The 23,903-nt window shown below is 47.7% G+C and overlaps 6 protein-coding genes across 7 annotated transcripts; 5 read left to right on the plus strand and 1 right to left on the minus strand.

Moving 5' to 3' along the window:
* Nucleotides 1–14,790: 14,790 nt before the first annotated feature.
* Nucleotides 14,791–15,225, plus strand: E1B28_013591 (uncharacterized protein; the record flags this gene model as incomplete). The annotated part of the gene is made up of 2 exons (XM_043158759.1): nucleotides 14,791–15,059; nucleotides 15,132–15,225. 2 exons carry the CDS (start codon nucleotides 14,791–14,793, stop codon nucleotides 15,223–15,225), a joined length of 363 nt encoding a protein of 120 aa, XP_043004114.1.
* Nucleotides 15,226–15,925: 700 nt separating this feature from the next.
* On the plus strand, nucleotides 15,926–16,990 carry E1B28_013592 (uncharacterized protein; the record flags this gene model as incomplete). The annotated part of the gene is made up of 7 exons (XM_043158760.1): nucleotides 15,926–15,981; nucleotides 16,033–16,067; nucleotides 16,133–16,402; nucleotides 16,456–16,498; nucleotides 16,556–16,684; nucleotides 16,737–16,835; nucleotides 16,897–16,990. The coding sequence occupies 7 exons, from the start codon at nucleotides 15,926–15,928 to the stop codon at nucleotides 16,988–16,990; spliced, it is 726 nt and encodes a 241-aa protein (XP_043004115.1).
* A 217-nt stretch (nucleotides 16,991–17,207) lies between these two features.
* E1B28_013593 (uncharacterized protein) lies at nucleotides 17,208–19,073 on the plus strand. The gene is made up of 3 exons (XM_043158761.1): nucleotides 17,208–17,820; nucleotides 17,890–18,201; nucleotides 18,267–19,073. The coding sequence occupies exons 1-3, from the start codon at nucleotides 17,251–17,253 to the stop codon at nucleotides 18,936–18,938; spliced, it is 1,554 nt and encodes a 517-aa protein (XP_043004116.1). The 5' UTR covers nucleotides 17,208–17,250; the 3' UTR covers nucleotides 18,939–19,073.
* A 432-nt stretch (nucleotides 19,074–19,505) lies between these two features.
* On the plus strand, nucleotides 19,506–20,663 carry E1B28_013594 (uncharacterized protein). The gene is made up of 6 exons (XM_043158762.1): nucleotides 19,506–19,723; nucleotides 19,780–19,998; nucleotides 20,071–20,125; nucleotides 20,180–20,239; nucleotides 20,290–20,402; nucleotides 20,489–20,663. The coding sequence occupies exons 1-5, from the start codon at nucleotides 19,529–19,531 to the stop codon at nucleotides 20,352–20,354; spliced, it is 594 nt and encodes a 197-aa protein (XP_043004117.1). The 5' UTR covers nucleotides 19,506–19,528; the 3' UTR covers nucleotides 20,355–20,402; nucleotides 20,489–20,663.
* Nucleotides 20,381–21,644, minus strand: E1B28_013595 (uncharacterized protein). The gene is made up of 6 exons (XM_043158763.1): nucleotides 21,484–21,644; nucleotides 21,292–21,397; nucleotides 21,026–21,211; nucleotides 20,900–20,971; nucleotides 20,762–20,836; nucleotides 20,381–20,708 (listed from the first exon to the last, which is right to left on the minus strand). Exons 1-6 carry the CDS (start codon nucleotides 21,602–21,604, stop codon nucleotides 20,654–20,656), a joined length of 615 nt encoding a protein of 204 aa, XP_043004118.1. The 5' UTR covers nucleotides 21,605–21,644; the 3' UTR covers nucleotides 20,381–20,653.
* On the plus strand, nucleotides 21,645–23,796 carry E1B28_013596 (uncharacterized protein). 2 transcript variants are annotated; one of them, XM_043158764.1, is made up of 8 exons: nucleotides 21,645–21,954; nucleotides 22,003–22,039; nucleotides 22,096–22,111; nucleotides 22,167–22,212; nucleotides 22,271–22,423; nucleotides 22,487–23,129; nucleotides 23,189–23,294; nucleotides 23,348–23,796. In XM_043158764.1, exons 1-8 carry the CDS (start codon nucleotides 21,809–21,811, stop codon nucleotides 23,575–23,577), a joined length of 1,377 nt encoding a protein of 458 aa, XP_043004119.1. In that variant the 5' UTR covers nucleotides 21,645–21,808; the 3' UTR covers nucleotides 23,578–23,796. The 2 variants fall into 2 exon arrangements, with proteins under 2 accessions (XP_043004119.1, XP_043004120.1); XM_043158765.1 differs by having other exon boundaries at nucleotides 23,189–23,796.
* Nucleotides 23,797–23,903: the final 107 nt, after the last annotated feature.

Raw genomic sequence — 23,903 nt, forward strand, 5'->3', positions numbered from 1 at the left:
GAATCTCTTCATAGTACTTACTCCTTGCCGTACAGAACTTCAGCTCACCACCACTTCGATGTGAAAGGCCTCGCGACGACTAAGATTGGCAATTTATTGGCATGTGCTGCACCATCCCTGGAACAACTCATCGTAATGGTTTGGAGGCAAGGCGAGGAAACCCAGATCAGTGCGTCGCTGTTGCCCTCAATACCAGCTTCGCAAATCAGTTGTGGATATGGAAAGCTCGCGTTTCTTTCAAGGGCCGGACGTTTAACGTTATAGACGAATATCAAATATTGAGTCTGGTAAGACTCAGGGTGGGCGATAAATCCCGTTCGAAACACACCAGGACAGTGTCTTGTGTCCATTGCTTGCCAGAGATGCACTAGTTGATCGCGACGACAATCCTGGTAGTGCTCATACAGCATTTTATTCTGTGGCGGCATTGTATTTGTAGGGTGCCACGGTAAGATGTTCAATATTAGTTGATCGCGACGAAAATCCTGGTAGCGCCCATACAGCTTTCTGTTCTGTGGTGGCGTTGTATTTGTAGGGTGCGGTAAGATGTTCAATAGTGGGTAGAGTGATGTTATAACAATGGCAGGTGTTACAGGTGATTGTTCTTTTCATTCGTGGCGTCGAGGTTTATTGAGGTCAAGGTTTGACTCTAGGTGTTATCTCTGACCTCGTGTCAGACGTTTGACACGTAATGGGCGAGCCTATGTTGCGGACAATCCACTACGCGAGACATGACCATGCATGAAATGTTCGTGGTGTCGTGTTTTACTACGGGCAGCGCCCAGCTCTTGACGAATTCTCCCCTATTTCCTTCCTCGCGAGATAAGGCTATTCCTGATTTGAAAGCCTCATCAAGGGACGACAGAATCGCCAGCTTTTGGAACATGCTAACGCTGATCCTTTCAATCAAATCTACACAGGTCGAGTAAACTCCAGAGAAGCGCCTTTAGTTCGAATGTTAGTGAGACTGACTGGAGGCATCGATATCCTGCGGGGTTTCTTGTTGATGTGTAGTACTTCAGGTGTGTATCTCTGTCTTGAACCTATGATTTCATATTCATACGATGTCGCCAGCTGATACGATTATATCACTGATATTGAAGGACTCGAGCCAATTATGGTTTTAGGTCTTGGAAGCCTACGAGCTTCAAGTACATCAGAAAAAACCTCCTTTGTTAATTAACAGTAATTAACAGTAATTAACAGTAATTGGATGTTAATTGATACTAATGAATTTTAATTGATGTTAATTGATAATTGGTGATAATTCGCACTAATTGGTAGTTGAGTTTCTGCATAAGTTATCACACAAATGAAGGGGAAAGGGTTTAATCATATTAGAACACAGTGTAGTAGGAATTTCTATCACTGAATGCATTTACAAAGAAACAAGAACACTGATCTAAAACAGTGCTAGAAGTCCATTCAGAAGGTACGACAGGACCGAACTTAGGATATAAGTGAACACTTCGTCTGAACGACCAGACCGGAACAATGCTAGCATCTCGGTAACCGCTGTCTGCATCAGCCGAAGGGGTTATTTTGTAGAGGCCATGAGCCATTTCAGGTCTGCGAGGGAACGTAGTAAACCATTCAACGTAAGCAAGGTGGTCTGCTACATATTCCTGCTCGTCCGCCTGGAAGAGCATGTCCTTCTGGCTCTCTGAAAGTGAAAACAGTACGCGAACGCGGCCCACCCGATACCCTGTATAATGAGTCAGTCCACGAAACTTGGATGAAGGTAGAACCAAGTGAACAAACCTTTAACTCCGAGCGCCTGCCCATCTTTGACATTAACCAAAACAGTATCGAAACGACCAGGAACGATGTGTCCACGCTTATTCTTACGGGAAGGGTTGACGTGGGCGCTGTCTACCACAACAGAACCGTGTGTCTTTGTATTGTATATGTCAGGGGTTGTCCACTTGACGCGGTGCCAAACAGGAACACGTGCAAAAGGGATGTATAGATTTTGAGACTCCCGAATGAGGACTCGTGTCGAGAGGGTGGGAGCACGAATGCTAGTAACATAACGTGCCAATGCCTCCTTGAAGTGGATGGCACCATAGGCAGTTGCAAGCACCTCGAAGCTAACAGCCTTTCTGGTAGGATGTCGCGTCATCTTCAGAGTGCGTTCGAAAGTCACTCCAGGTGTTATATCGTATAAAATAGGGGGGGTTTGTGGTGCCCAACAACTTGTGTTGGATGTACTTGATATGGCGGTGCAGTTTTTCGCGTCGGTCCAACCAAAGCACCATCTGAGGGAGTTCGTCACGATGGTTAGTTGCACGGTAGGCATTTTTGGCGAGGTCGATGTGTAGTCGCTCCGTATATTCGGTGTTGTAATTGTCTGCAGTACCGAAATTCTGGATATGGACGTCATAGTGCTGGCATCCATGCAGCTTGGGGATCTTGAAGCTGGTGGATACTCCGAGCTCAACGAAGATGTCCTTATTGATGTGGAAACGGGAAAGGGCCTGTTTGAGAAGTTTGAGCGAGTCGGTAGTATGAAGAGGGTACTGGGCAAGGTAGACGAAATCTAACATGCCCCGAACAGCCCCACATAGGCGAGACGAAGAAGAGGCACCAGGAAGTCGAACATCGATAATAAGGCCTAAAAGTAGTCGGCCGATCATCTGGTGCTCTGTTCCAGTGACGCGAGAAAGACCAGAGATCCCTCGCATGAAAAGCCGTATGTTGTGATTGGGGGGAAACCGTCGACATCGAGCATCTATCTCTGCAGCGCCGACAATCTTTATCAACCAAGCGACCAGATGCTTGATGAGTCCTTGATAGAGTTGGTGGAGGATATCTGGAGTGATTGACTGGAAGATGTTGGTATAGGGTAACTCTTTCCAGAACGGTTCCGCAATAGGCTTCATGCCATGTGCTTTACATTGTTTATGGAACTCGGTCGGGCCGTCAGCAATGGTTTCGAGGACATTGAGAGCATCTTGAAGTCCTAGGAAAGGCCCATCCATGCCGTCTTCACCCAGCTGTTCGGGTTCCGTTGGGCAGAGTGCAGGACAGCGGTTGCTTTTGGCTATCGTGGCCAGAGTTTGCTCTGGATAATCGGCGACGTAGACTGCTAGAATAGGGTGACCCCGCCGACATACACCCATCCCATCCGTTACTTCTATACCGTCGAGGCCAGCATCTTTTAAAGGGGATAGGATATGACCCATACAGGTATGGAAAAGATTAGCCAGAGCGCGACGACGAGCCGACTTGTTGCTGATATGGCTGAGCTTGGAGGTAGGGAGATAGGCAAGAAGAACATATGCCCGCGAGAAGGTTTACGTCGGATTTCCTTTGGTATGTTTCCGATGCTCATGTAAACGGGATAGGCTGTCTTATTCCCAAAGACGGTGAGTTGGGTTTTGTCGGAGGATATGATGAGGGGAATAATCGTAGCGCCTGGATGGGTTTTCTCAACCTCCTTCTACACAGAACAAATGTAAGTCTTTATACTTGAGATACAGGTAGATATATTCAAGAACTCACCTGCGTAGCCCACCACCACCGACCTGTATGCATACTATGGTATAATCTTGTCTGGCATGTACTGTCTGTATAGTGACGTTCGGGGCATACAATAAGATACTGGCTCAGATCAGGGTCCCTCCACAGTGCTTGGATGCATTCTAAGATGTCGCGGTAATAAAATTCGTACGCCTCGCCAGCAACGACAACCTCTTCGCGTTTGAAGGGAGGGCGGCCAGGTAGGTGAGAATCAATGATTTTATTCAGTTCTTGGGTTGTCTTAAACGATAGTCCAAGAGCATCTACAACCTACACAGAAGTATCAATAAAACAGCATTATTAGTAGTAGATAAATGATCGTACCCCAGGGATTTTCAATAATTCGTTGAAAGCATTGGAACTAGGCCCACGTAGCTTCGCCCACCTCCCGACCTCCCAGTCAATTTGTGAGACGAACGGTTGCCAGAATGAGGATCCTGGACCCAGTTCGCGCCTATAACGAATGTCTGCGTTCTCACTGTTTCTATCGGCCAAAGGGCGTCCAGCAGGGCCCGGAAATTGAACTACGAATGGTGGATGGCGTAGTCGATCTTCAATCTTGAATCGTTGCGTTGTTTCAGGGATCGGTGTTCCTTCAAAGTGTGTGCCAGGAAGCCGTTCCTCGACATTCACAACCTCAACCTCTTCGTCGCTCTCTCCCTCTCGGTTTGGTTCCCAATCGTGCTCATACATTGCGTTAACTTCATCCTCATCAAAGTCTTCCAGACCATCTTCTCCTTCTCCATCTTCGATGTCACTGCTATTATCGTTGTCATAATTGTGTGCATGCCAATAAGTATTGTCTTCGTCGTGAGCGTCCTCGCCGGTCAAAGGTTCAGTTACTTGTCCTAAGTCATGCATAGTGTATTCGTTTCCGAAGAAGTCGCCATCAAATGTTGCTGGGTCACTGTCGAAGTCCAAATAACGAAAGTCTTCGAAGTCGTGTATTTCTATATCTGCGGGGGGTTCGATGTCGTCGGAAAAAGGTGGGGGGGCGGGAAATCCACTCAGAGAATTTGCATAGCGGATGCACTCGGAGTTCGTCGTTTGATTGAAGTGGTGGTGTAGCCCAGCAGAGGTGAATTCCCGCCACAACCATCGCAAAAGTCGGGCATTTGGACAGGTCTTTATGTGAAGGCCAGTGTTTGGATATGAAGCCAGCTGACGTCTAGGCGCCTCCCTCCACAGACAGAGGAAGATACCCTAACAACCGACCTCCTAACAGCAGATGTAGGGAGGAAGGTGTTCAACATCGTGGTGGGAGTGAGTTAAGTCAAATAGTAGTAAGTCACGTTGTAACTCACTGTCACGTTGTAACTCACTGTCACTTAGTAACTCACAGTCACAATGTGTCGCAATCGTCACACCTGTTCTCCTCCCACCACCATCATCGATAACAAACCTCCAACCCTCCCTTCCTAGCTGTAGGATGGGGGGGTCATGGGAGCGTTCTAACTGCATTCCTAGCTGTAGGATGGAGTTTCATGGGAGCGTTCTATCTGCATACCTAGCTGTAGGATGGAGATAGACGACGATCGCAGTTGACTCTACGCCTTGCTGTCCCTGGATGGCCAGTTTCCAATCGCTTACTCCTCTGTGATTATTATTCTCCTTACGCTACTCGACTTTCAGGTTCGGCAAATCAGTGATTGTGAAGATCTTGAGTACCCGGGACAGTACCAGCCGCTACAACTACCTTTCAGATCCCAACACACTATCCAATCGCCCCAATATGCCCGTACCTGATAGTCCTCCTCTGTCCGACGAGGTCGACCAGCAGATAGCTTATTGGGATTCAAACGACGTAGTAAGTTCGATTGTGCGCAGTCCTAAGAACAAGTACTAATCATTACCATCGTGCCATAGCCCACATCGCCTGCAATCTTCATCTCCAGTGATGGGGTTCTATTCTCAGTACCTGTTCCGATCGTACACCGAGGCTTTCCACATAGCTACATGTGTAGCTCCAATCCGGAAGCAAGTCTTGTGCTCGCCGAAATGACAGCTCCGAACGATGATGAAAATCAGCGAGTAGGATACAACCTCTTTTTCTTCCGTCAAGAACCGAACAATCCCTTCCCGCCAAATCCTTACATCGAACGATTTCTGCGAGAATTTGCAGAGAGGGAAGCACCGTATCAGGTGTTAACGATACCGGCTTATGCATACGAGCGTCGTCCTTGGCGTGGACCCATTTTTGCGCGATGGGAGGATGCCAATGATGAAAATTGGGTGTGGGGGGTTAGAGTGAGTGAATTGATAAGGTGTGTCTCCTTATTGACATCGTCAATATAACGTTATATTCATGGCTACGTATTAGTGACATTCACCAACACTATGAACTGCTGATCAACGTATAATCGCTCAGGAACGGGTTAGGGGACGTATTATTTCATGAAGTTTTGTCTAGGGTATATCACAACGAGAAAGGGACTCGCCAAGTAGCTGCCTATATATGAACTGTCGAATTGATCTACGGAACATACCAGTCTGTCTACACAATACACCTCCCTCCACTAGAACATCCCACCAGTACGATACATCGACATCGGGTCGCATTCGTAATCTTGTGGGTCATTCACACCTCCAAACTGCCGAGTGTCGTATGTTTTACGTTTTGTAGGCGTCCGTGGCTGTTGAGATCCAAACGAATGTCGCTTGTTCGGAGTTGAAGGTTCTGGAAACGTGTCAGTCAGGGTTACGCCAAGTTTGCATCATTCACGTACCGTTATGTGCCCCGTGCTGGCCTGAAGGAGTGTGCAGGAAATTCCAAGGGGTTGGAAATTCGTACGACTCATCTGGGACATCGAGGGCCGCAATTTGGCTTTCCGTAACTTGGGTGAGCGGGATGCCATCCTCAAGAGGCGAACACATAGGGGTTGGGAATTCGTACGACTCGTCTGGGACATCGAGGGCCGCAATTTGGCTTTCCGTAACTTGGGTGAGCGGGATGCCATCCTCAAGAGGCGAATACATAGGGGTTTCTTCCATGACATGTTCACCGACCGCGTCCATGTGTACCATCCAGTTGCCCTCATTGTCAGAGTCAACGATGGGATCACTGTCAGGCTCGATAACGCCCTCGAAACCAATGATGGGATCACTGTCAGGCTCAGTGATGCTCTCGAAGTCGGCAGGAGTGTTCTCTGTTAGGGGTGGGGTCTGCATCGACGGTAGCAACAGTCTGACGATCTAGATAGAAAGTAGTATCATGTACATCGTACGTCGCAATCGGTTATCACTTACGAAGGGCTGGTCGAAACGGGCTGCGTCTATCCCCATCGTTATGAGTGGCTGAGGGTCTCCGTCGCGAGTGGTGCAATTAGGGGGGGCAGACTTTTATGTCGATATGTGTATCCGTCGCTCTGCGGAGTACGGTATACAGAGTTCCCTGGGTTGGAGGCATACTGTATAGAAAAGTGGCGAGGCCGGCACTGCCTTATATGGGCGACGCGTCAAAGGTCACATGTCTTATCGTTGGTCTGTCCTCTACCACCACTCCGTCTCTCAAAGTTCTAGTCTGCCATCTACCACCACCACTCTACGTCTCTCAAAATTCCAATTTTTTTCCATTCTTCTTTTCAACCGTATTCTTCACCTAGCTGTGGGTGTGAGGATTAGCGTTACCTGATCAACTTGCGAACATCTGTCACTGCAGGCTATCTTGCGCACTCAAGATGATGAGATATACCAACTTCGTACGTATAAAATCACGCTAGCATCGTTTTGCATCGATATTTATGAATCTGACGCGTAATTTGCTTAGAATTCTACCCAATCCAATGTTTCTCTGCATGAGCCAACAGCACGCGTCTACGGCAAGCACACACACTTTGTCGCGAATGGAAGAATGTTCACTGTCATAAGCCGCTTTGCGAAAACCAACCCTTCTCACGTACCAGCGTACAACGCCCTTCATTTCTCCGATACGGCGCATCGCTCCTTGGTACACCTCAAGGAGTTCAACTGGATACATCATGCCCATCCGTTCTTACCTCTTGTACCTCAGTGGAATGTGTTCAAAGGCTCGCTTTTTAGCTGCCTTGACCACAAAAACGAATGTTTCCCTTATGTTCGTCAGGCCGCTGGCGGACGTAAGTATTTTCTAGCTAGAGATGTTACGATTGCATGGGACCAGCTGGAGAAACACCTTCGAAAACTGGTCCTCGCTATGCTGGAGGAGGGAAAGCCCGATACGTCCTTGATGGACCCGACAATCTCTCTGTGGTCATACCCAGCATCGTATGGGTACCAGCATGGTTATGAATCGATTGCTGCACTCCAGCAGGCTGCCCAGTGTTCTAGGGATGCCTTCCTACCATTGATTGCAGCAGGAACACTCAGTCTGCTGTGGTTGAGGCGTAAAGAAAGGTTGCATCTCGACTACACTTGGCGAGAACGCTTACAAACCAAAAACGGTATACATCCTGAATGGTTTGGGGCATTTGAGAGATCGTACGCCAATGACAAGGACGTTCTGCGTACAGGTGGTATAATCGATGCTACTCACCGCACCACACCATTGTTGCTGTCGTTTTACCGCCAGCTGAACGTGCCGGTGTGTGTTCACTGGGGAGAGTTGAAGGACTTAGGCACCGTTACCAAGGGGCAGTACAATGAGACTGGAACGACTATTTTGAAAGATGGTGCATGGACGGTTTACCGCCACATATTTGAGAGTTTGGCAGATGTGTTCCCTACCAATGAAGAGTTCTGGAAACTGTTCGCGCGCGTCTACGATAACCCGCATCCCAACCCTGAAGATTCCCTCTCTGTAGTGCCTGTGGCCTCCTCATCTCATCCTCGACAACAGTATGCTCCTTATCAGAGTTACTTCAATGTTCCCAATTCCGATTCGCCCATTGTTGAGAAGAACTCTGGTCAGCGTCCTGGCCAGACTTGGCAGGAATTCTTTGCTCGCCGGGACGGGAGAAATCAGGAGCGACTGGCGTTAGAAACACCTGTACAGAGGCGGTCTCGTGAGAATCGAGAACGAGAGGCTAGCAAATACCACGCACCGGGTCGGAAAGGGGCAGTGTGTTGGTATTGGGATAATCGGAGCGGTTTCCGAGTCAGGACGTGTCTCACTCGAGGGCAAGTAGAGAGTGAGTGGGAACGTCTTTCGGATGCGCAAAAGAGGTACGACGGTTTCTCCAACACCTGGGATCTCTGTAGTGAATTCGGTGAATTTGATCCCGACTCGGACGACGACTGGGAGGAAGATGCACCCCAGGATACGGACGTTGGAGTTGATCCAGAACAGGTGGAGGGAGGTAATGAGCAAGAAGAGGATGAGGATGGGGAGATCGCAGATGGCCCACCCATCATCACAGACACAGAGACCACTTCAGGGGAAGCTCTCAAAGCAATTGGGGGCTATCCAGAAGCAGAAGATGAAGTCACGGCCGACTTCGTACCCATCAGGATGGAAGAGGTCGCTTTTGAGCGTTACGGATTCAGTGACTGTGAATGGGAGAGGGAAGGCGTCGACCTCATCGACCTTGACACCACCCGAAATCTGTTGGGGAATGGGCGCTGGCGGAACAACCCTAATAATGCCATGTTCTCTGAACCTGACCCACCTTCAGAAACCATGGACAAACTGCGTCAATTCTTCCACATCCTATCGCTAACCCACACATCCCCCCTCTCTCTTCCGAGCCACGATCTCTCCGACCCTTCATCGTACATATCAGATGCATTGAACTGGGAGATACTCGTCATCAAAGTTACTGTCGACAACGAGGTCTGGCACCTGGTCCGCAAGAAATCCGATCTTCTCGCCCCAAAAATGGTGCTACTTATAAAGTGCCCCGTATCGGTTCTGCACATTGTACGCTGTGCTTGGGGCCCTGATCTCCACATTGTTGCCTCTCAGCTAATAAGACACGGTATCCGGTTCCACATTCTCGTCCGTGGCGACCCACCCCCTCAAGCGGCGGCTCTGTGGCGAGAAGCCGCTCATGCGTCAACTCTTTGTTTCCTTGGCTTCCGGCGTGCTGGTTACACACCGGATATTCATGACTGGAGGGCGTATGAAACAGAACGTGATCAGTTCTTACGATCAGCCAGGGGGCGCGCTGCGGTGCTAGCGGGTGGTTTGCTGTCGAGGATGGCGACGACGACAGTGTCAGAAGAGAACGTAATTTTTGGCGGTGACCCCGAACGGCTTCAAAGGCAAGGACGATGCTTCTGGGAGCATGAGGGAGCGGGATACTGGGACGATTTCCTCACGCCTGTGGAAGTAGACCTGCTCTGCGGAGTTTATATGGTGGAGAGAGGTAAGTGTGTAGCAGTTAAAAATTTACTGTTAGATTTTGACAGCCCTACTAGATCAGGTAAATACGAACGCAGCTGAAGCATCGCACATGTCTTGGTGGCCTCGCCCTGCTCCTTTCATGGCCGGCGGCCTCAACCTCGATTTTTGGTCGAAAGATTGCGAAAAGTGGTATCTGAATCGACTCCGCGAATGTTCAAGTGGCGGGGGTACCTTATGAACGCGACTAGGTGGAGAAAAGCTGTATCTTTCACTTACTCTATTCCGAAGATCCAGGAAAAGAACCGGCAGCTGGCTAGCCATTTCTTACAGACATTTGCGGGTATTTGAGAATTTTGTAGTCAACAACTCAAATGTTGTATTTCTTGTTTAGTTTCTTGTATTTTTTGGACACTATGTAGCTAGTAGGAACCCCCCCCATGTATTTTGGTAGTATCAGCTTGTTTGATATCATTTTTTAATACAACGAGTGACCCCCGCTATATGTGACGAGTGTGATAGTGTGACAATTTTTAACTCTCTTCTGTACCACGACATGTCCCACTTCCATATGCCAGCTGTCGGTGTATGGTTTGGGCAGCAACCATCTAGCGGTCATTACTTAGGAATCCTATTGTTTTTAACCCCCTACTGAGACTGCCAACATTTGAAAGTGTCCTTTATTGTACCTTCATTCCTAGCTGTAGGGTGAAGTTACCTCAGAAATCGCTTACTTCCCTGCGATCTGGGTAACCGTCGACGATATCTACAGTACTTTCTGCCGATACTTGTATATCTACATTCCTAGCTGTAGGATGCAGATATATACCCGTGTATGTCCTGACCCTGGATTGCCTGTGTGCAAATCGCCTACTTCCACCGATAGTCTTTTATCCTTGCATTACTTCACACTCAGGCTCGCCAAAACGACGTTTATTGACGAGGAATCAAACAAGTCAGCAATGTGGTCCTCCGTTGTAGGTACCCCCGGACCACACATCGTTGCTTTCTCTTGCTTTTGCCCCAGCAACATGCCCAAGGGTAAGTTATGTCCTCCCTCACCGTGTCCCGCATTCTTACACCTCCTGATTTTGAAGGAAACTCCAAAAAAAGTAACAAGAAGAATGACAAGACTAAGAAAAAAAAAGCACCCGTTCCAGGTAGCTTTTTACCTCACTGATCATTTTACTGCTAACAGTTCTGGTTGCAGATGACGCCAGTCGTGAAGATATGGATGTCGACGTAGAACAAACCGAACAAAATGACGACAGCCGCGACGTAGAAGTTGCCCCCCCCCCGTGCTCGTAGAGGTCGCAAGAACATGGTTATTCCCAACACCGAAAGTGACGCTGAAACCTCTGCACCTACGCGAGCTCTGCCTGTTCGTCAGAGCAAAAGCAAGGCTCAAGAGGATGGTGGTACGTCGTTTGGTTTTCACCCATGTACTGAATGCTCATTAGTTCTACAGTGTGGATGACAGCAGTTCGTAATAAGGGTCCGGGTGCGACTGCTGCGTTTGAAAGTCGCAAACGTGAACGCGCCCTATCCAGTGCCATTCAAGAAGCGGAGGCGAAGCGACTCAAAGCAACAAAAGGTGTCGTTAACATTTTTCTTGTCTGTAAAGTAGCTCACATGTATATAGACGGCAATGTCCCACGACCGCCTGGTTTCGATGACTCAGATGAAGACATAACGATGGAGGTGTTGGAACAACTAGGCCAGACTGTTTCTGCGTAGCACCGGTGACTGTGTATCTGATGTTCTACTATTCTCCAGCTGTGAAGAATAGTAAAGCTAAACCCTCTAAGCCACCCAAGTCTGGTTCGAGTGTCACGCAGGCGAATGTTAAGACGGGCCGTCCCAACAACGCATCAAATATGGTACAGGAGAAGGTCCCCGACGCCATACGTTCCAGTGAGAAACCGTCCAACAGCAGAAAAGTGGGACGGGTAACTCAGTCGCATATACATGGTACGCATGTGGCTTATATTAGTTCAATGTACTCACCTTTGCACAGGGCGACCCCCGAAACTTGATAAAGAATCTTCATCTGAGGAGCTCGAACATGATATAGGCGTGGCAAAGGGTGACAGTTCGCTGTCGGAGGAAGAGGATGAGCTCAGCGATGATGAGGATGACACACCTCTTACAGCTAAACAGTACAGATATGAGGTGAGTCTTGTCTCGTGCATAACGTGCTGCCTGATACTCGTTTTAGCAGGCCAAGATTATCAAGCTGTCCACAACAGTTCTCCCGACCATCGATGATTTGTCTGGCAACCTTTTCGACTCGGACGTCGAACTCGGGGTCGAGCGTGCAGCTGTCGTACACTCGTCCCCTCCACCGGCATCTGACATATCTTCAGCGGACAGCGAGAGTCAACCAGCACCTGAAAAAACCCACAAGAAGGCTATTTCTACTAGAACCCTTGTTCGTAAGGTCTCGGCATCCACCCCTCCCACAACGATTGACGCCAAAGTATGTTCCTACATGATATCCAACTCTCTTATCTTACTAACGGCCCTATGTCCGTGCAGTCGAAGCGCGTTCAAGAACACGTTAAAGAGGTAAGTTAACCCAAACTCTCAATGCGTTATAGCGGTCTAACCCCTCCAAGCGCCCGGAGATCAAGGGTATATCTCGGGGCGTCACTGAAAGCAAGCCAGTAGTATGGAGCGAAGCAGCGACAGCTGTCATCTCTGCCGGTGGCGTGTGCCTTTTGAAGAATCAGCCGCAAACACTCAGAAGGATTCTAAAACTAACCATTACCACTGTAATGGAGTATGCTGCATTCACCAATATGTTTCCGAAATATGCAACTCCCACCGAGTTCATGAAGAACATGATGCTTACCAGCGCGCGCAATTTCGGACGACGAAAATCCCTTGATGCACGGACTACCGAAGAAGCCCGTGAAATATTCAAACGATTCGACACTGATCCCGTTTTCCTTCGTCTTCTTTCCAAGCTGGTGAATTTTCCCTTCTTTACGCCTGTTTCAATAGTGTTAACTGGTTGGTCACTTTCCCGCAGCCAATGACGCGATTCTTTCAGTTCCGATCCAGCAGCAAGACAGTCGCGTCCGGCATTGTCGAAACAGACTACAAACTGCGTGGTTCGAATCGCCTTGATATTGCCTACGCGGAGACCAGAAATGACCTCTACATATATCCTTCCAAGACGGAAAACGCGGGTACATCTGGGAAAAAGGTGGGTCTTTTTCTGTGGTTGCACTGGTTGGAATCTGACTATTGTATATAATGCTCAAGTCTTACAGCCGTCGCCCACTCAAGAGCAAGCCGTTCCTTCATGATGCAGTGTTGAACCATTGCCGCCTATGGCTTTCTCGTGGAGGTTCCGGTTCTATCCTCCGGTTGTTCGAGAAGCAGTTCCAGGTGCTCGGTGGCGAAGTATCTATCCCTCTTCTAGCGACTTCGGCCGCAGCGGTACGTCGGGTCGTAACTCGACATTTTCTTTTGCTGAGTTTTCGTAGATCCATTGTGCACTCAAGGATACATTAACGTCGGGCAAAGTCAAGGCACCCTTTAGCGAGGAACTCGCCAGGGAGGAATACCAGAAGAAAGTAGTCATGTTGACAGATATGAAAGATGGGAAGGATGGCGAGTTTTTCCACAAGATCATGCGGGAACTATATGGTTTTGCTTGGTGACATCTCCTGCCGTCGTTCTCTACTTGTTACTGACTATGTCTGCTCAGTGGTATTCCTGACATCGGCGTTGTCGAAAAGACATACGATTTCAACGATCGTGACTCGGATGAAGAGGCTAATGAAGACAAAGACAATGTAGTACACAGCCAATGGATGCCGAACGCTACAGGAAACACGGAGCTGGATGAGCTGGATGAGCTGGATGAGGAGCTGGATGAGGAGCTGGATGAGGACCCGGGGGCTGATCAATTGGCTGATGTTTGAAGGATGCTCTGGCCTGTAAAAAACGGGGCTATATAGATTTTTCTTTTTTGTCATTAACGTACCCGCCTGCTAATCAAGCACCATATTGCTTTACATGAATCGAAAGAAACCTAAGCCTGAGCTAATCCATAGTAATTGGTATTAATTTATCTTATATTCATACTAATTGGTATTAATTTGTATTATATTCATACTAATTTCTACTAATTATCTTGCTAATGTGTACTATTATTCGTACTAATCCCTGGTAATTACTTACTGATTACTGTTAATTACTGTTAATTACTATTAATTAAATTTATAACCTAGCGAATTAACGTTAATTACCATTAATTCGATTAATTTTCAATTAACATTAAATACCCTTAATTCATGTTAATTAACGTTAATTAACGTTAATTAACAAATCTGCATTTTCCTGATGTACCCACGAGTCCTACACTTTTCCCAATCGCTCCTTCAGGGCTGCTTGGCGCGTTGAAGTGCTTCTGCTTTCACGCCTTCTGTATCTCATCGAAAGGCCTCGTGAAAGCTGCAACGCTTTCTCGTGAAGTCAAGTAAGCCTTTCGTTTGAACGTGAGAGTACCAATGATTTCTGAACGTTAGTAGGAGGTTTTGTGTTCCGAAACCATCGCAGCTGAACAGTACCGCCTCGATGAAATGTACCAAGGCGTCCGAGAAACACGAATTACTAAACTGCCGTTTGCCAAGAAAGTTTTAATTCTTCATGGTGGAAGCGATCCTAGTCATCATTATTCCAATCTGTAGGATGTGGCGGCGGTGTCAATACCTACAGATATCGTGTGGGTAGATTCCGAAATGGAGTTGAAGTCGGTTGCACGAGTACCGAGCGCCCAGGTTTTGTTCTCTTTTGTACCAGTGACTCGCCGGAGGCTGCTCTAGGCCAAGGTGCGACTCTGGAATGGTACCAGTCTGGCTGCAGAATAGCCAAACACTCGCCAAATAACTGGTACAATGGTATAAATACCGCCTTTTCTTTCCCCCCTCTCTTCAGTCTTTGGAGCACTATCGAGTTCCCGGGGCATTTTACAGCCACAAGCTACAATCTTCACCACAATGAAGTTCTTCACCCTTGCCCTCGCTGCTCTCCTCCCTGCCGCCGTTTTGGCACAAGAACCAACCTTCTACACTGGAAACCCTGTCGCTAGGGCTGCAGAACCTGCCCTCGAGAAGCGATCGATCACCGCAAATGTCAAAGTCGACGGCCTGCGCTATAGGACTTGTCCCCGCACCGAGTGCACTGCGATGGGCCAGTACCCAATCAATACACAGATTCAAATAGATTGTTACACGGCGACTGGCACGACGACAGTCGAAGGGAACCCGTAAGTTCTTTCTCGTTTTTCAAATGATCTGTTGCTGGCGATCAGTGTGTGCTGACGGAGATATTTTCGCAGGGGTTGGGGCAGGTTGACGAGCGGATACTGGGTTGCGTTGGCGTACGTCGGCTGGAACGGTGAGCCCTCTTCCTCTGCCTCTGCACCGAACTAACTTGGAACTTTGTGTAGGAGGAATTCCTCACTGCTGAACCCGAGATTCAATCTGATGGAGATGGTTGTGTCAAGAGAACTCTATGAACGCGTCTCTAGATGGGAGTTTAGAGGGGTTCTAGGATCATTCAAACCACCCCAAAGGTTTCGATGCAATGATGTTGTATATATTATGTATACGATGTAGTTTGGCTTGCGCCGGAGTTTGTGATGTTCCTAATATTCATTTTCATTAAGTAACCCATTTTAACCTGAAAGATTAAGTGGACACTCGAGAGACTTGTGGGAGGCTCGGACTTCTCGGACGATGCTTCAGCTCGTTGACGTCACACATGTCACTACATCCAAAAGCCGTTTTTTTTCTTTCGTTCTCGTACGTTGTTTTTCGTCGTATTCTAGCATTAATAGTAGTTCTCAACCACGTCTTGCTAGCCATTATCAAGAACACCCCCGAGGCTTCAAGAGAGGGTGGCGTGCGACGCCAAGATCAAACGTACCGTGTACTCCACCTTCTCCACTAACTATTGATCGGCAGTTTGTTGGCAATGTCTATGACGATGAGAATGGTGGAGCTATCGACGTGTCAATCGCCTTCCTGATTCCGATAAATACCTCAACCCTCCCATGTATCCTTCCCCCAACTTCTTTCTTTCCAACCATCACCAACCACCATCAACCTTTGCACAACCACAACCACAACCATGTCGAATTCTGTAATCCTGACTGAAGTCGCGGTTCAGGACGCCGCCAGCCAAATGTACGCGCCCTGCTTCACGCACAAGCGCGATACTGATCTTATGCCTTGCAGCATTGGCTCTATCGACCTCGAAAACATCGGTGAAGGTATATTCAAATCCTGAGACGCGTCGAGAAACCCGTCTTCATTGACTCGGTTTCTCCTCCCACAGCCGAAGCCCGTAAAATCATGTCAGTCGAACACAAGGCACTCGGTTATCGACCGCCACCAGGCTCTCTCGCTTCAGAAGCTCAAGCTGCTGCTGCCAAACACCCTCATCCACCAAACCCACAACTCCAGTTGGATGCGGAGATTTTGAAGAAGGCAGCTCTGGAAGATGCTGCCAAGATTGAACGCACACGAGGAAACTCGAATGCGTCCGATGTAAGTTTGGGGAAGAGTATGGTAGTCGATGGCGTCGACTTGAGTGTTATTGGAGAGGGTGAGTCGCTTTAGTAACAACTTGAATTTGTGTCACTTAATCATTTTATACAGCTGACGCCAGAAAACTCATGTCCGAGGAACACAAAGCATTGGGGTGAGTGCTGATTGTTGAAGATTCATGGAGGGGGACAGCTGAATGTCTCCTGTTCAGTTATCGCCCACCACCTGGGTCTCTCGCAGCTGACGCTCAATCTGCCGCTGCCAAGCATCCCGAGGGCAAAGCTAATATTGACCCCCAAATACTGGCCCAGGCTGCTATCAAGGATGCCGCCAGGATTTCGTGAGTTTTGTATACGAATGACCATTCATTGCCTTTCTAATACTTGGTATAGAAGCGAACGTCGCTCGGGCTCTCACTCGCCTCCCAAGGTTGACCTCGAGAATGTCACCGTTGATGAGGCGAAGAAATTACAAGCACTTGAGAACAAGTTGTAAGTGGTGATCTTTGCCCTACTATCGACGACTGACATCCATGCGCGCGATCTTTCACAGGCTCGAATCCACCAAAGGCACGATTTCTGCTCAAGCACAGTCTGTTGTTGACAAGAGGGGGAATGAGGAGAGTACTACCGAGACCACTGCATGAGCTCTTGTTATCTTCATTCACGCATTCGCAAATACGCACTCCAATATACCGCCAAGAAAACTGTACTTTATCACTGTCTAGCGTTTACGCATCTTTCCTGCTGTACCTGAACCACTGTCGTGTATTTTTATCATACTATACATATCCCAATTCAATCAAACTTTGAAGGTATTTGGGTAGTTTTTTTGCCAATGCCGCGGCGAACATTGTATAAATGTGCAAGCGTTGTCACCACCCCTTTTTGTGTAACAGGTAACTCCATGTCTTCGACGTCCGATATAACGACCACGAGCCCAGAAACTGACTGGAAATACGTCTCTGAAGGCGGAGCAACGATCGTTTTCTCCTATATCGGTCCTCCCGACCCAGTATTTGATGGCATGGTTCTCAGACTGCGAAAAGTCCCCAACGTTCCAGTCGGCGTACGAGACGACACCGATTCTTCAGACACGGATGAAGAAGACGAAGAGGAAGAAGAAGACCCAACGATCTCATTTCAACGACAGTGTATGTCAAGGTTAATCCCATCAGTCCATCTGCCAAGACTTCAATCCGTCATCGTTCGTGCGGACCCTGTACGTAGTGTTTCTATTGATGACCAGACTGGGGTGTACGTTCAAAGTCAAAGTCAAAGTCAACGGACTACGCCTCGGGAATTCCATGGTCCACCCCACATCCATTCCAATCGGTGGTTAAGGACGATGGCGAAGGCACACGATTCTGAACGGCCAGAGGGGAGGAAGAAGTCTGGAGGTTTGGATGTGCATAAGCAGAAGGGGGTGTTGGCTACGGATTTGGTGGGTGGAAAGGGGATTAGTGTGGAGATCAAGGTATGTGGAATTTTTCTCTTTTTTCTTTTTCGACGGAACTTACTTACTATGTAACGATATGATCTGCAGCCCAAATGGTCTTTCCTCCCCAACCCAACCTACCTTTCTGAATCGACGCGTCCTATAAAATCACAGACGTGTCGATTTTGTATGCATTCCTTCCTTCGTTCTCAAACATCGTCGGATGATGCTCAGGCGCAGGCGCATCCGCACGCTCAAGGGGAAGTAGCGTTAGGATATTGTCCTCTCGATCTCTTTTCCAACGACGAATCTCGAGTACGAAAGGCTCTATACGCGTTATGGGATGCATGGGTCGAGTCGGGAGGGAAAGTCAACAACCTAAAGGTCTTCGTAGATGGAAAGATCCTCCGCCCGGACCAGGTTTGTTTGTTCTTTTCTTTTTGTTTGGACTCCGTTTTAAAGAAAGTGTCATTCTCAACGTTTAGCAACGACTATTACTTGCTAAAGACGATGCAGAGACACCTGAAGAGGATGACATCCGAGAAACGTTCACGAAAGGACTCATACCCCTCCTCACTCGTACATCTGCTTTTCAAACTTTGAATCGTTTACAGAGGACACTAGACATGTTAGACGTCGAAGGACTCGGTCAAGCTTGGAAGATCTACCACCAACATAGGCTCGGAGTTACTTCCGAGCTACCAGAGCTAGGGTTTGGAATGGAAGAACCGACGATCGACGAGTGGATGGCGTTTATCGATCGTTATCTCGAGCAGTTAAAGACGAAGCCTGCCGAGGTCGATGGACGAGAGTATGCGTTCTTACCTGGTCCTTTACCGCCTAGGGAAGGGGAAGGGGAAGGAAAGCTGTCCAGTTATACGGAACAAGAACTCAGATCTTACCTCCTTGCCTACCTCCTCTCAGCGACGTTTAAGGACTGTTCAGTGATTATCAGGATACCTTTGTTGGGTGGTGGTGATGAAGTTGGGAAGGTTGAAGATACGCCGCCTGATCCTAAAAGAGTTACGATAATTGATTTGGATCCCAAGAGTATGACGAGGCTTAGGAGATGGGAGCTGTTGGACGCTCAGATTGTCGAGGGGTATAGGGAGGTGGATGCGGGTGCAAGGAAGGTTTGTGTCGATGCTTGTGCTTGATTCGGAGAGTTTGTGCTCACCGACATGAAGACAAACGTACTTGTGATTCTCTGTAGTTCCCCCCTCCCTCTTGTTAGTTATTTTGACTCCTGTAACGTTAAGTGAATAATTTGATACCATCTGAAGTCCCTTTACGTGTCTACACGGACCACCTTGCAGATTCAGCAATCCATCTCCGAATTATTGATTACAAGAGCAATGTGTACAAAAATCTAGAACAAGAAAGAAATAAGAAAAACGCGATTGCTGTTCCTCGTATCCAGAAGTCCCTGGCCCGCCTCGAAGGGAATGTAATGAAGGAAGCTCGTCCAAGAGGTAGCCAGAAGTTTCATTGTCAAACACAACAAACCATATACTCTCAGAGTATCAGTACAACTCTCGGATCAATGGGAAGTTCGTTAAAGCGAGGCGCCGCGATGGAATATCATGGACTACTTTAACAGGGTGACCTGCATTCGGGTAATCGGAAAAGGGACTGCCGGAGAAAAGAACCGTGAACCCTACAGGCTGAGAGATGGAAGTTTTGAAAGAAAAGAAGGTCCGGAAGTCAACTTGCACGTGTTTACCCTTTCACTAACCTCCGGTCCACCATGTCCGCGGTTACTATTCGATATCTCAGACTCAGAGCCTCGTCTCGATTCAAACCTCTCCAAAGCTCTCGTTCAGCTCATACCTCAAACCAACAACAATCCTCAACCACTCTCTTCGCTGGAACTTCCCAACCTCGCCCATATTCCGCCCATCATTCAACTCCCAAACTCAAGAGAGACTTACCTAGGCTTCCTGTGAGCTTCATCTGTTCCAAAACAGAAAGATAGACTGTAACTCAATGAAAATCCAGAGACGATGGCCCTTTGTCGTAGCCTTTTCACTCCTCGGATTAACCGGATGGGCAGGGTTCATGACTGTGGTAACCAACCAAGAAAAGATCACAAGTTCGGTGTTTAAGCAAGTGATGAGAACTATCAGGAACGACTCGAAGGTGTACGAGATGTTGGGAGATGCTATTCGGCCTCAATCAGAGTGGTGGTTGAATGGAGATCCGAATATCAAGGGACAGGTGAGCCCCGTTACTTTGCGAGGTTTTGAAGGCGTTCATAATAATCGTTTCTTTTTTCTTCACCTTTACCAGATTAGCACGATGCAAGGCAATGTTGATATGAGTTTCCGAGTAAAGGGCTCGAAAGGTGTGGTTCTCCTATGGTCTCTCGTTGAAGATTCTGACTACTTTTGCTCCATAGGTTCTGGAACTGTCTATTTTACAAGTATTAGAAGAGAAAAAGGAGTCCCTTTCACAATCTGTACGTGCACTATTCGACTCATGTATTGACCTTCCGCTCATTCATTCCAGTGCGATTCAAAGTGATAGGAGACGATGGTTCCGTCATTCATATCGAATCCGCGCCTCCAGAATAGAAACAAGCTCCAAATGTCCGCCCGTGGAATATTAATCCCACATACCCTGTGCGTTATTTATCCTCATTCATTCGCGTCTGACATCTCTCTCTCACTGCGGAAATTCCACTGCTGCGCTAAATTTGCATCTGTAGGTAAAATCAAGTATAATTCCTCATCTATTAGCCAAACAATAATACGGAGTTCCGTGCTTTTATTCTCCGTGGTGTGAAAGGATTAGTCGATTTGAGGTATATGTGTGTTGAATATCTAAGGTCGTGCGTGTAAAGATGGATCGTTTCCGTCATGAAGGGTGGACGTTAAAGTTCCTTTTTCGACGCTTCGCGCTTTGAATAGATCATGTCTGTGAAAGGTCTGGGAAAAAGGATTGGAAAGAAAATAGATGCTGGCAAAAAAAAACAACTCACCCCTCGTAACGGAGTGCGATCATGTAAACGAGGTAAACGTATAAAGCCCCGAGTAACCCAACAGGTCTTTCGAGCCTAGTAATAGAGGAAAAAAGTGCATAAACGTTCAAAACTTCAAAACGTCATTGATAAACGTACCACAGAGCCCCACCAAAGAAGGATATGGTGCTTCCCATATACATTGGGTCTCGAAGGACATTGAAAGGGAACCTTAAGATTCATCAGTAAAAATAAATAAATGAATGGATAGAAGTGTTCTCGCACCCTTCAACTCTATGGTCCATCAAAATCCCAAAATAGTCACCCAAAAACGTCCCAGTGATACCCAACGCCCAAGTCGAAGTGATCGTGAAAAGTTGTCCTACGCCAATCAATGCGACTGGGACGTAGGTAGCGTATGGTTCTGGGAGTAAAGCGACTTGGGGTTGTTCGTACATCGCACGCGTGGCTCTAGAAGAAAGGAAGAACAAAAAAAAAAGTATAGTGAGAAACTATGAACCAGAAACGAGTGACAGGTGAGGGAAACGTACAGAGAATCTCGGAGCATACCAAATGAAAAAATCATGATAGCGAGGAAATAACAACCATATCGCGGGTTTCCACCGAATATACGCGTTATAGTCTTGTTTTTGTATTCTGAATCAACAAAAACCTCAGTTTTCTTTGTATTATCACTCCACGAGAGCAACCAGGCATCCACGTTGGTATGGAAAACGGCGTACCGTTTCTAGCGATGATATTCCAAGCTATTGGATTGAATGCTATAGCACTGACCGCAATCCATAGAGATGGTCTGGAAACATCGACGATGTCCTTCCAGTTGAGGGTGGTGAGGGAGGCCATGGAAGGAGAGCGAAGGCTATCACGTAACTACTTAACCTTTTTCTCCACAACCGCCGACAAACGAGCCGGAGCCTCCCTACACAGTAGAGGCCTTTCTGTTACAAGTCCTCACCCGGATATTTGTCTTTTTGGTCTTTCGGAATGGTTCTGGACCAAAGTCTGCTGACCCCCTAGGTCACTTGTTCTCAAGTCTGCCGATTGGCAATGGGAATGGGAATGAGCTGTTTGGTTGGGATGGTGCTATCCCACCCATCTTGTACACCGACTGCGATGACCCAAGAGACACATCGGACTGTTTGCTGGTACCCTCCTTCATTCGATGTAAGAGTCGAAGATGTTGCGATGCCTAGGTGAGTTATTTTGATCCTTGAATGTGTTGTGGTACTGACAGCTTGAAGGATCGAACACCCAGACGATGCGGTTGTCAAAGTAACGGTATGTTATCGAGAGTTTTACCATTCATTTCTATCGAACTGAACCCATTTGGACAGCTGGGCGGTTTATGTGGTTCGTCCCCTCGCTGGAATCTCACTTACAAAACTCACCTTGTATGTTTTCCCAGGAAGCGATTTACATATCTACAGAGGCCATGGGGGTATCGACAAAGTGTACGTTTTGACCTTCGCTCGTTTCTACGTACGAATGCACACCTATGCATGTCGACAGACATACATGCGGTCACGAATTCATCGGAACCGTACACAAACTAGGCGACAACTACGGCTCGAACCAGGCTGATATACGTCCATCCCTATACAAGAACTTGAAAGTAGGAGATAGAGTCGTCGCAGCTTTCACAGTCAGCTGTGGGGAATGCCAGTTCAGTGTTCTCTAATTTACTTTCTCGACCCATAACTCAAACCGATTTCTCCTTCAATACAGCGTATGCCACGTCGGCTACACCTGCCGCTGCCCTCACGGCCTCCTCTTCGGTAGCCCTTTCCTAAACGGTGGCCAAGCCCAATACGTCCGTGTTCCCAAAGCCGGAGCTACCCTGTTCAACCTCGAAAATCCAGAATCGATTCTAAAATCTTTAACTCCTGATAAAATCAAACACATCAACGACGCTTCTTTGCTTATACTCTCCGATATCCTCCCCACAGGGTTGTTTGGAGCTGTACAAACTCTCAATCATCCGAAAGTGAAAGCGATCTGGGAAGGTAAAGGCTGGCCAGGGGTGTTTTTCTCTGATGCAGACGCGGATCCTTCAGCGAATGCGATGAACGAAGAAGACAAGTTTTTGACCATTGCGCTGGTAGGCTTAGGACCTGTTGGGATCTGTGCTCTGGTTTCGTTATTGGACTTGATTTGGAATCTCGAGACTCGATCAAAATTCAGATATCGGATTGTCGCTGTTGATCTCTTGGAGAGTAGGAGGAACAAAGCTCAAGCTGTGTATGATAGGATTCAGCATCCTGACAAGGGGAAGAACGGTGATGTGGTTGTGTTGGGAGGGGATTTGGGAGAGTTGAAAGAGAAGGTGATGGAATGGACGGGGGGTGTTGGGGTCACGGCTGTTTTGGAGGTGCGCGCACTGGCGAAAATTTCCCCTTTTTTCGCGCAGGTACTAAACCTGTAATTCAGGCGGTAGGACATGCAGATGCACTTGAATTAGCATTTGACGTGGTCAGAACGTTTGGTGCTATTACCTCCATCGGAGTACACGGTGCAGTTCCGATACCTTTCACAGGTACCGTATATTCTTTTGACGTTTGCGTTTCTCGTTGACTACCCGTGCAACAGGGAGACAAGCATACAACAAGAACATCTCCTTCGATTTTGGAAGATGCCCTGTCCGATCGATGTTACCACGCGCTTTTGAAATCCTAGTGAAGAGGCAGGACGTATTTGGAGAGATTGGCACGGAGAGCAGTTTGATTGATCGTGTTGTTCCATTGAACCAGGCTCCGGAGATGTATAGGAAGTTCGAGAAAGGAGATGTGGGGAAGGTGTTGTTTGATCCTTGGAAGTAAAGGGCCAGGTGAAAACCGATGAAATCTATTCTTCTTGGTCTACAATTTTCCCGCCTTGTATAATTATTCTTAACCTTGTGGCGTTTTTAGGACATCTTCCCCTGAAGGAGCGCGCCAGGCTCCCTTGTGATCTCAGCGCTCTACCCATATCATGAGAGCCATGTCGTGAATAGTCAGAAAGCCACTTGCCTTTAGCTCTGAGCTTGTTCCGAGTCTAACCACCGATACGTTGCCCTCAAGCAATCGTGATACCATCGAACGAATGGTTGCACCGTTCCTCACAGTCAACAATGCCATCACTCTGTTTACATTCCGTTAACAATAAC

Source organism: Marasmius oreades, chromosome 9 (genome assembly GCF_018924745.1).
Source record: "Marasmius oreades isolate 03SP1 chromosome 9, whole genome shotgun sequence".
Lineage (NCBI taxonomy): Eukaryota > Fungi > Basidiomycota > Agaricomycetes > Agaricales > Marasmiaceae > Marasmius > Marasmius oreades.

What these genes read in the sequence shown, in the direction of transcription:
- E1B28_013594 (XM_043158762.1), top strand. Translation starts at nt 19,529, where the DNA reads ATGTCCGCGGTTACTATTCGATATCTCAGACTCAGAGCCTCGTCTCGA. An exon ending in GAGACTTACCTAGGCTTCCT is followed by an intron (nt 19,724 to 19,779) that starts GTGAGCTTCATC and finishes ATGAAAATCCAG; the next exon opens with AGACGATGGCCCTTTGTCGT. An exon ending in ATCCGAATATCAAGGGACAG is followed by an intron (nt 19,999 to 20,070) that starts GTGAGCCCCGTT and finishes CACCTTTACCAG; the next exon opens with ATTAGCACGATGCAAGGCAA.
- E1B28_013595 (XM_043158763.1), bottom strand. Translation starts at nt 21,604, where the DNA reads ATGGCCTCCCTCACCACCCTCAACTGGAAGGACATCGTCGATGTTTCC. An exon ending in ATGGACCATAGAGTTGAAGG is followed by an intron (nt 20,972 to 21,025) that starts GTGCGAGAACAC and finishes ATGAATCTTAAG; the next exon opens with GTTCCCTTTCAATGTCCTTC. An exon ending in ATCGCACTCCGTTACGAGGG is followed by an intron (nt 20,709 to 20,761) that starts GTGAGTTGTTTT and finishes CCTTTTTCCCAG; the next exon opens with ACCTTTCACAGACATGATCT.
- E1B28_013596 (XM_043158764.1), top strand. Translation starts at nt 21,809, where the DNA reads ATGGGAATGGGAATGAGCTGTTTGGTTGGGATGGTGCTATCCCACCCA. An exon ending in GTCAGCTGTGGGGAATGCCA is followed by an intron (nt 22,424 to 22,486) that starts GTTCAGTGTTCT and finishes CCTTCAATACAG; the next exon opens with CGTATGCCACGTCGGCTACA. An exon ending in GGGTCACGGCTGTTTTGGAG is followed by an intron (nt 23,130 to 23,188) that starts GTGCGCGCACTG and finishes CCTGTAATTCAG; the next exon opens with GCGGTAGGACATGCAGATGC.
- E1B28_013593 (XM_043158761.1), top strand. Translation starts at nt 17,251, where the DNA reads ATGTCTTCGACGTCCGATATAACGACCACGAGCCCAGAAACTGACTGG. An exon ending in GGATTAGTGTGGAGATCAAG is followed by an intron (nt 17,821 to 17,889) that starts GTATGTGGAATT and finishes TATGATCTGCAG; the next exon opens with CCCAAATGGTCTTTCCTCCC. An exon ending in AGATCCTCCGCCCGGACCAG is followed by an intron (nt 18,202 to 18,266) that starts GTTTGTTTGTTC and finishes CTCAACGTTTAG; the next exon opens with CAACGACTATTACTTGCTAA.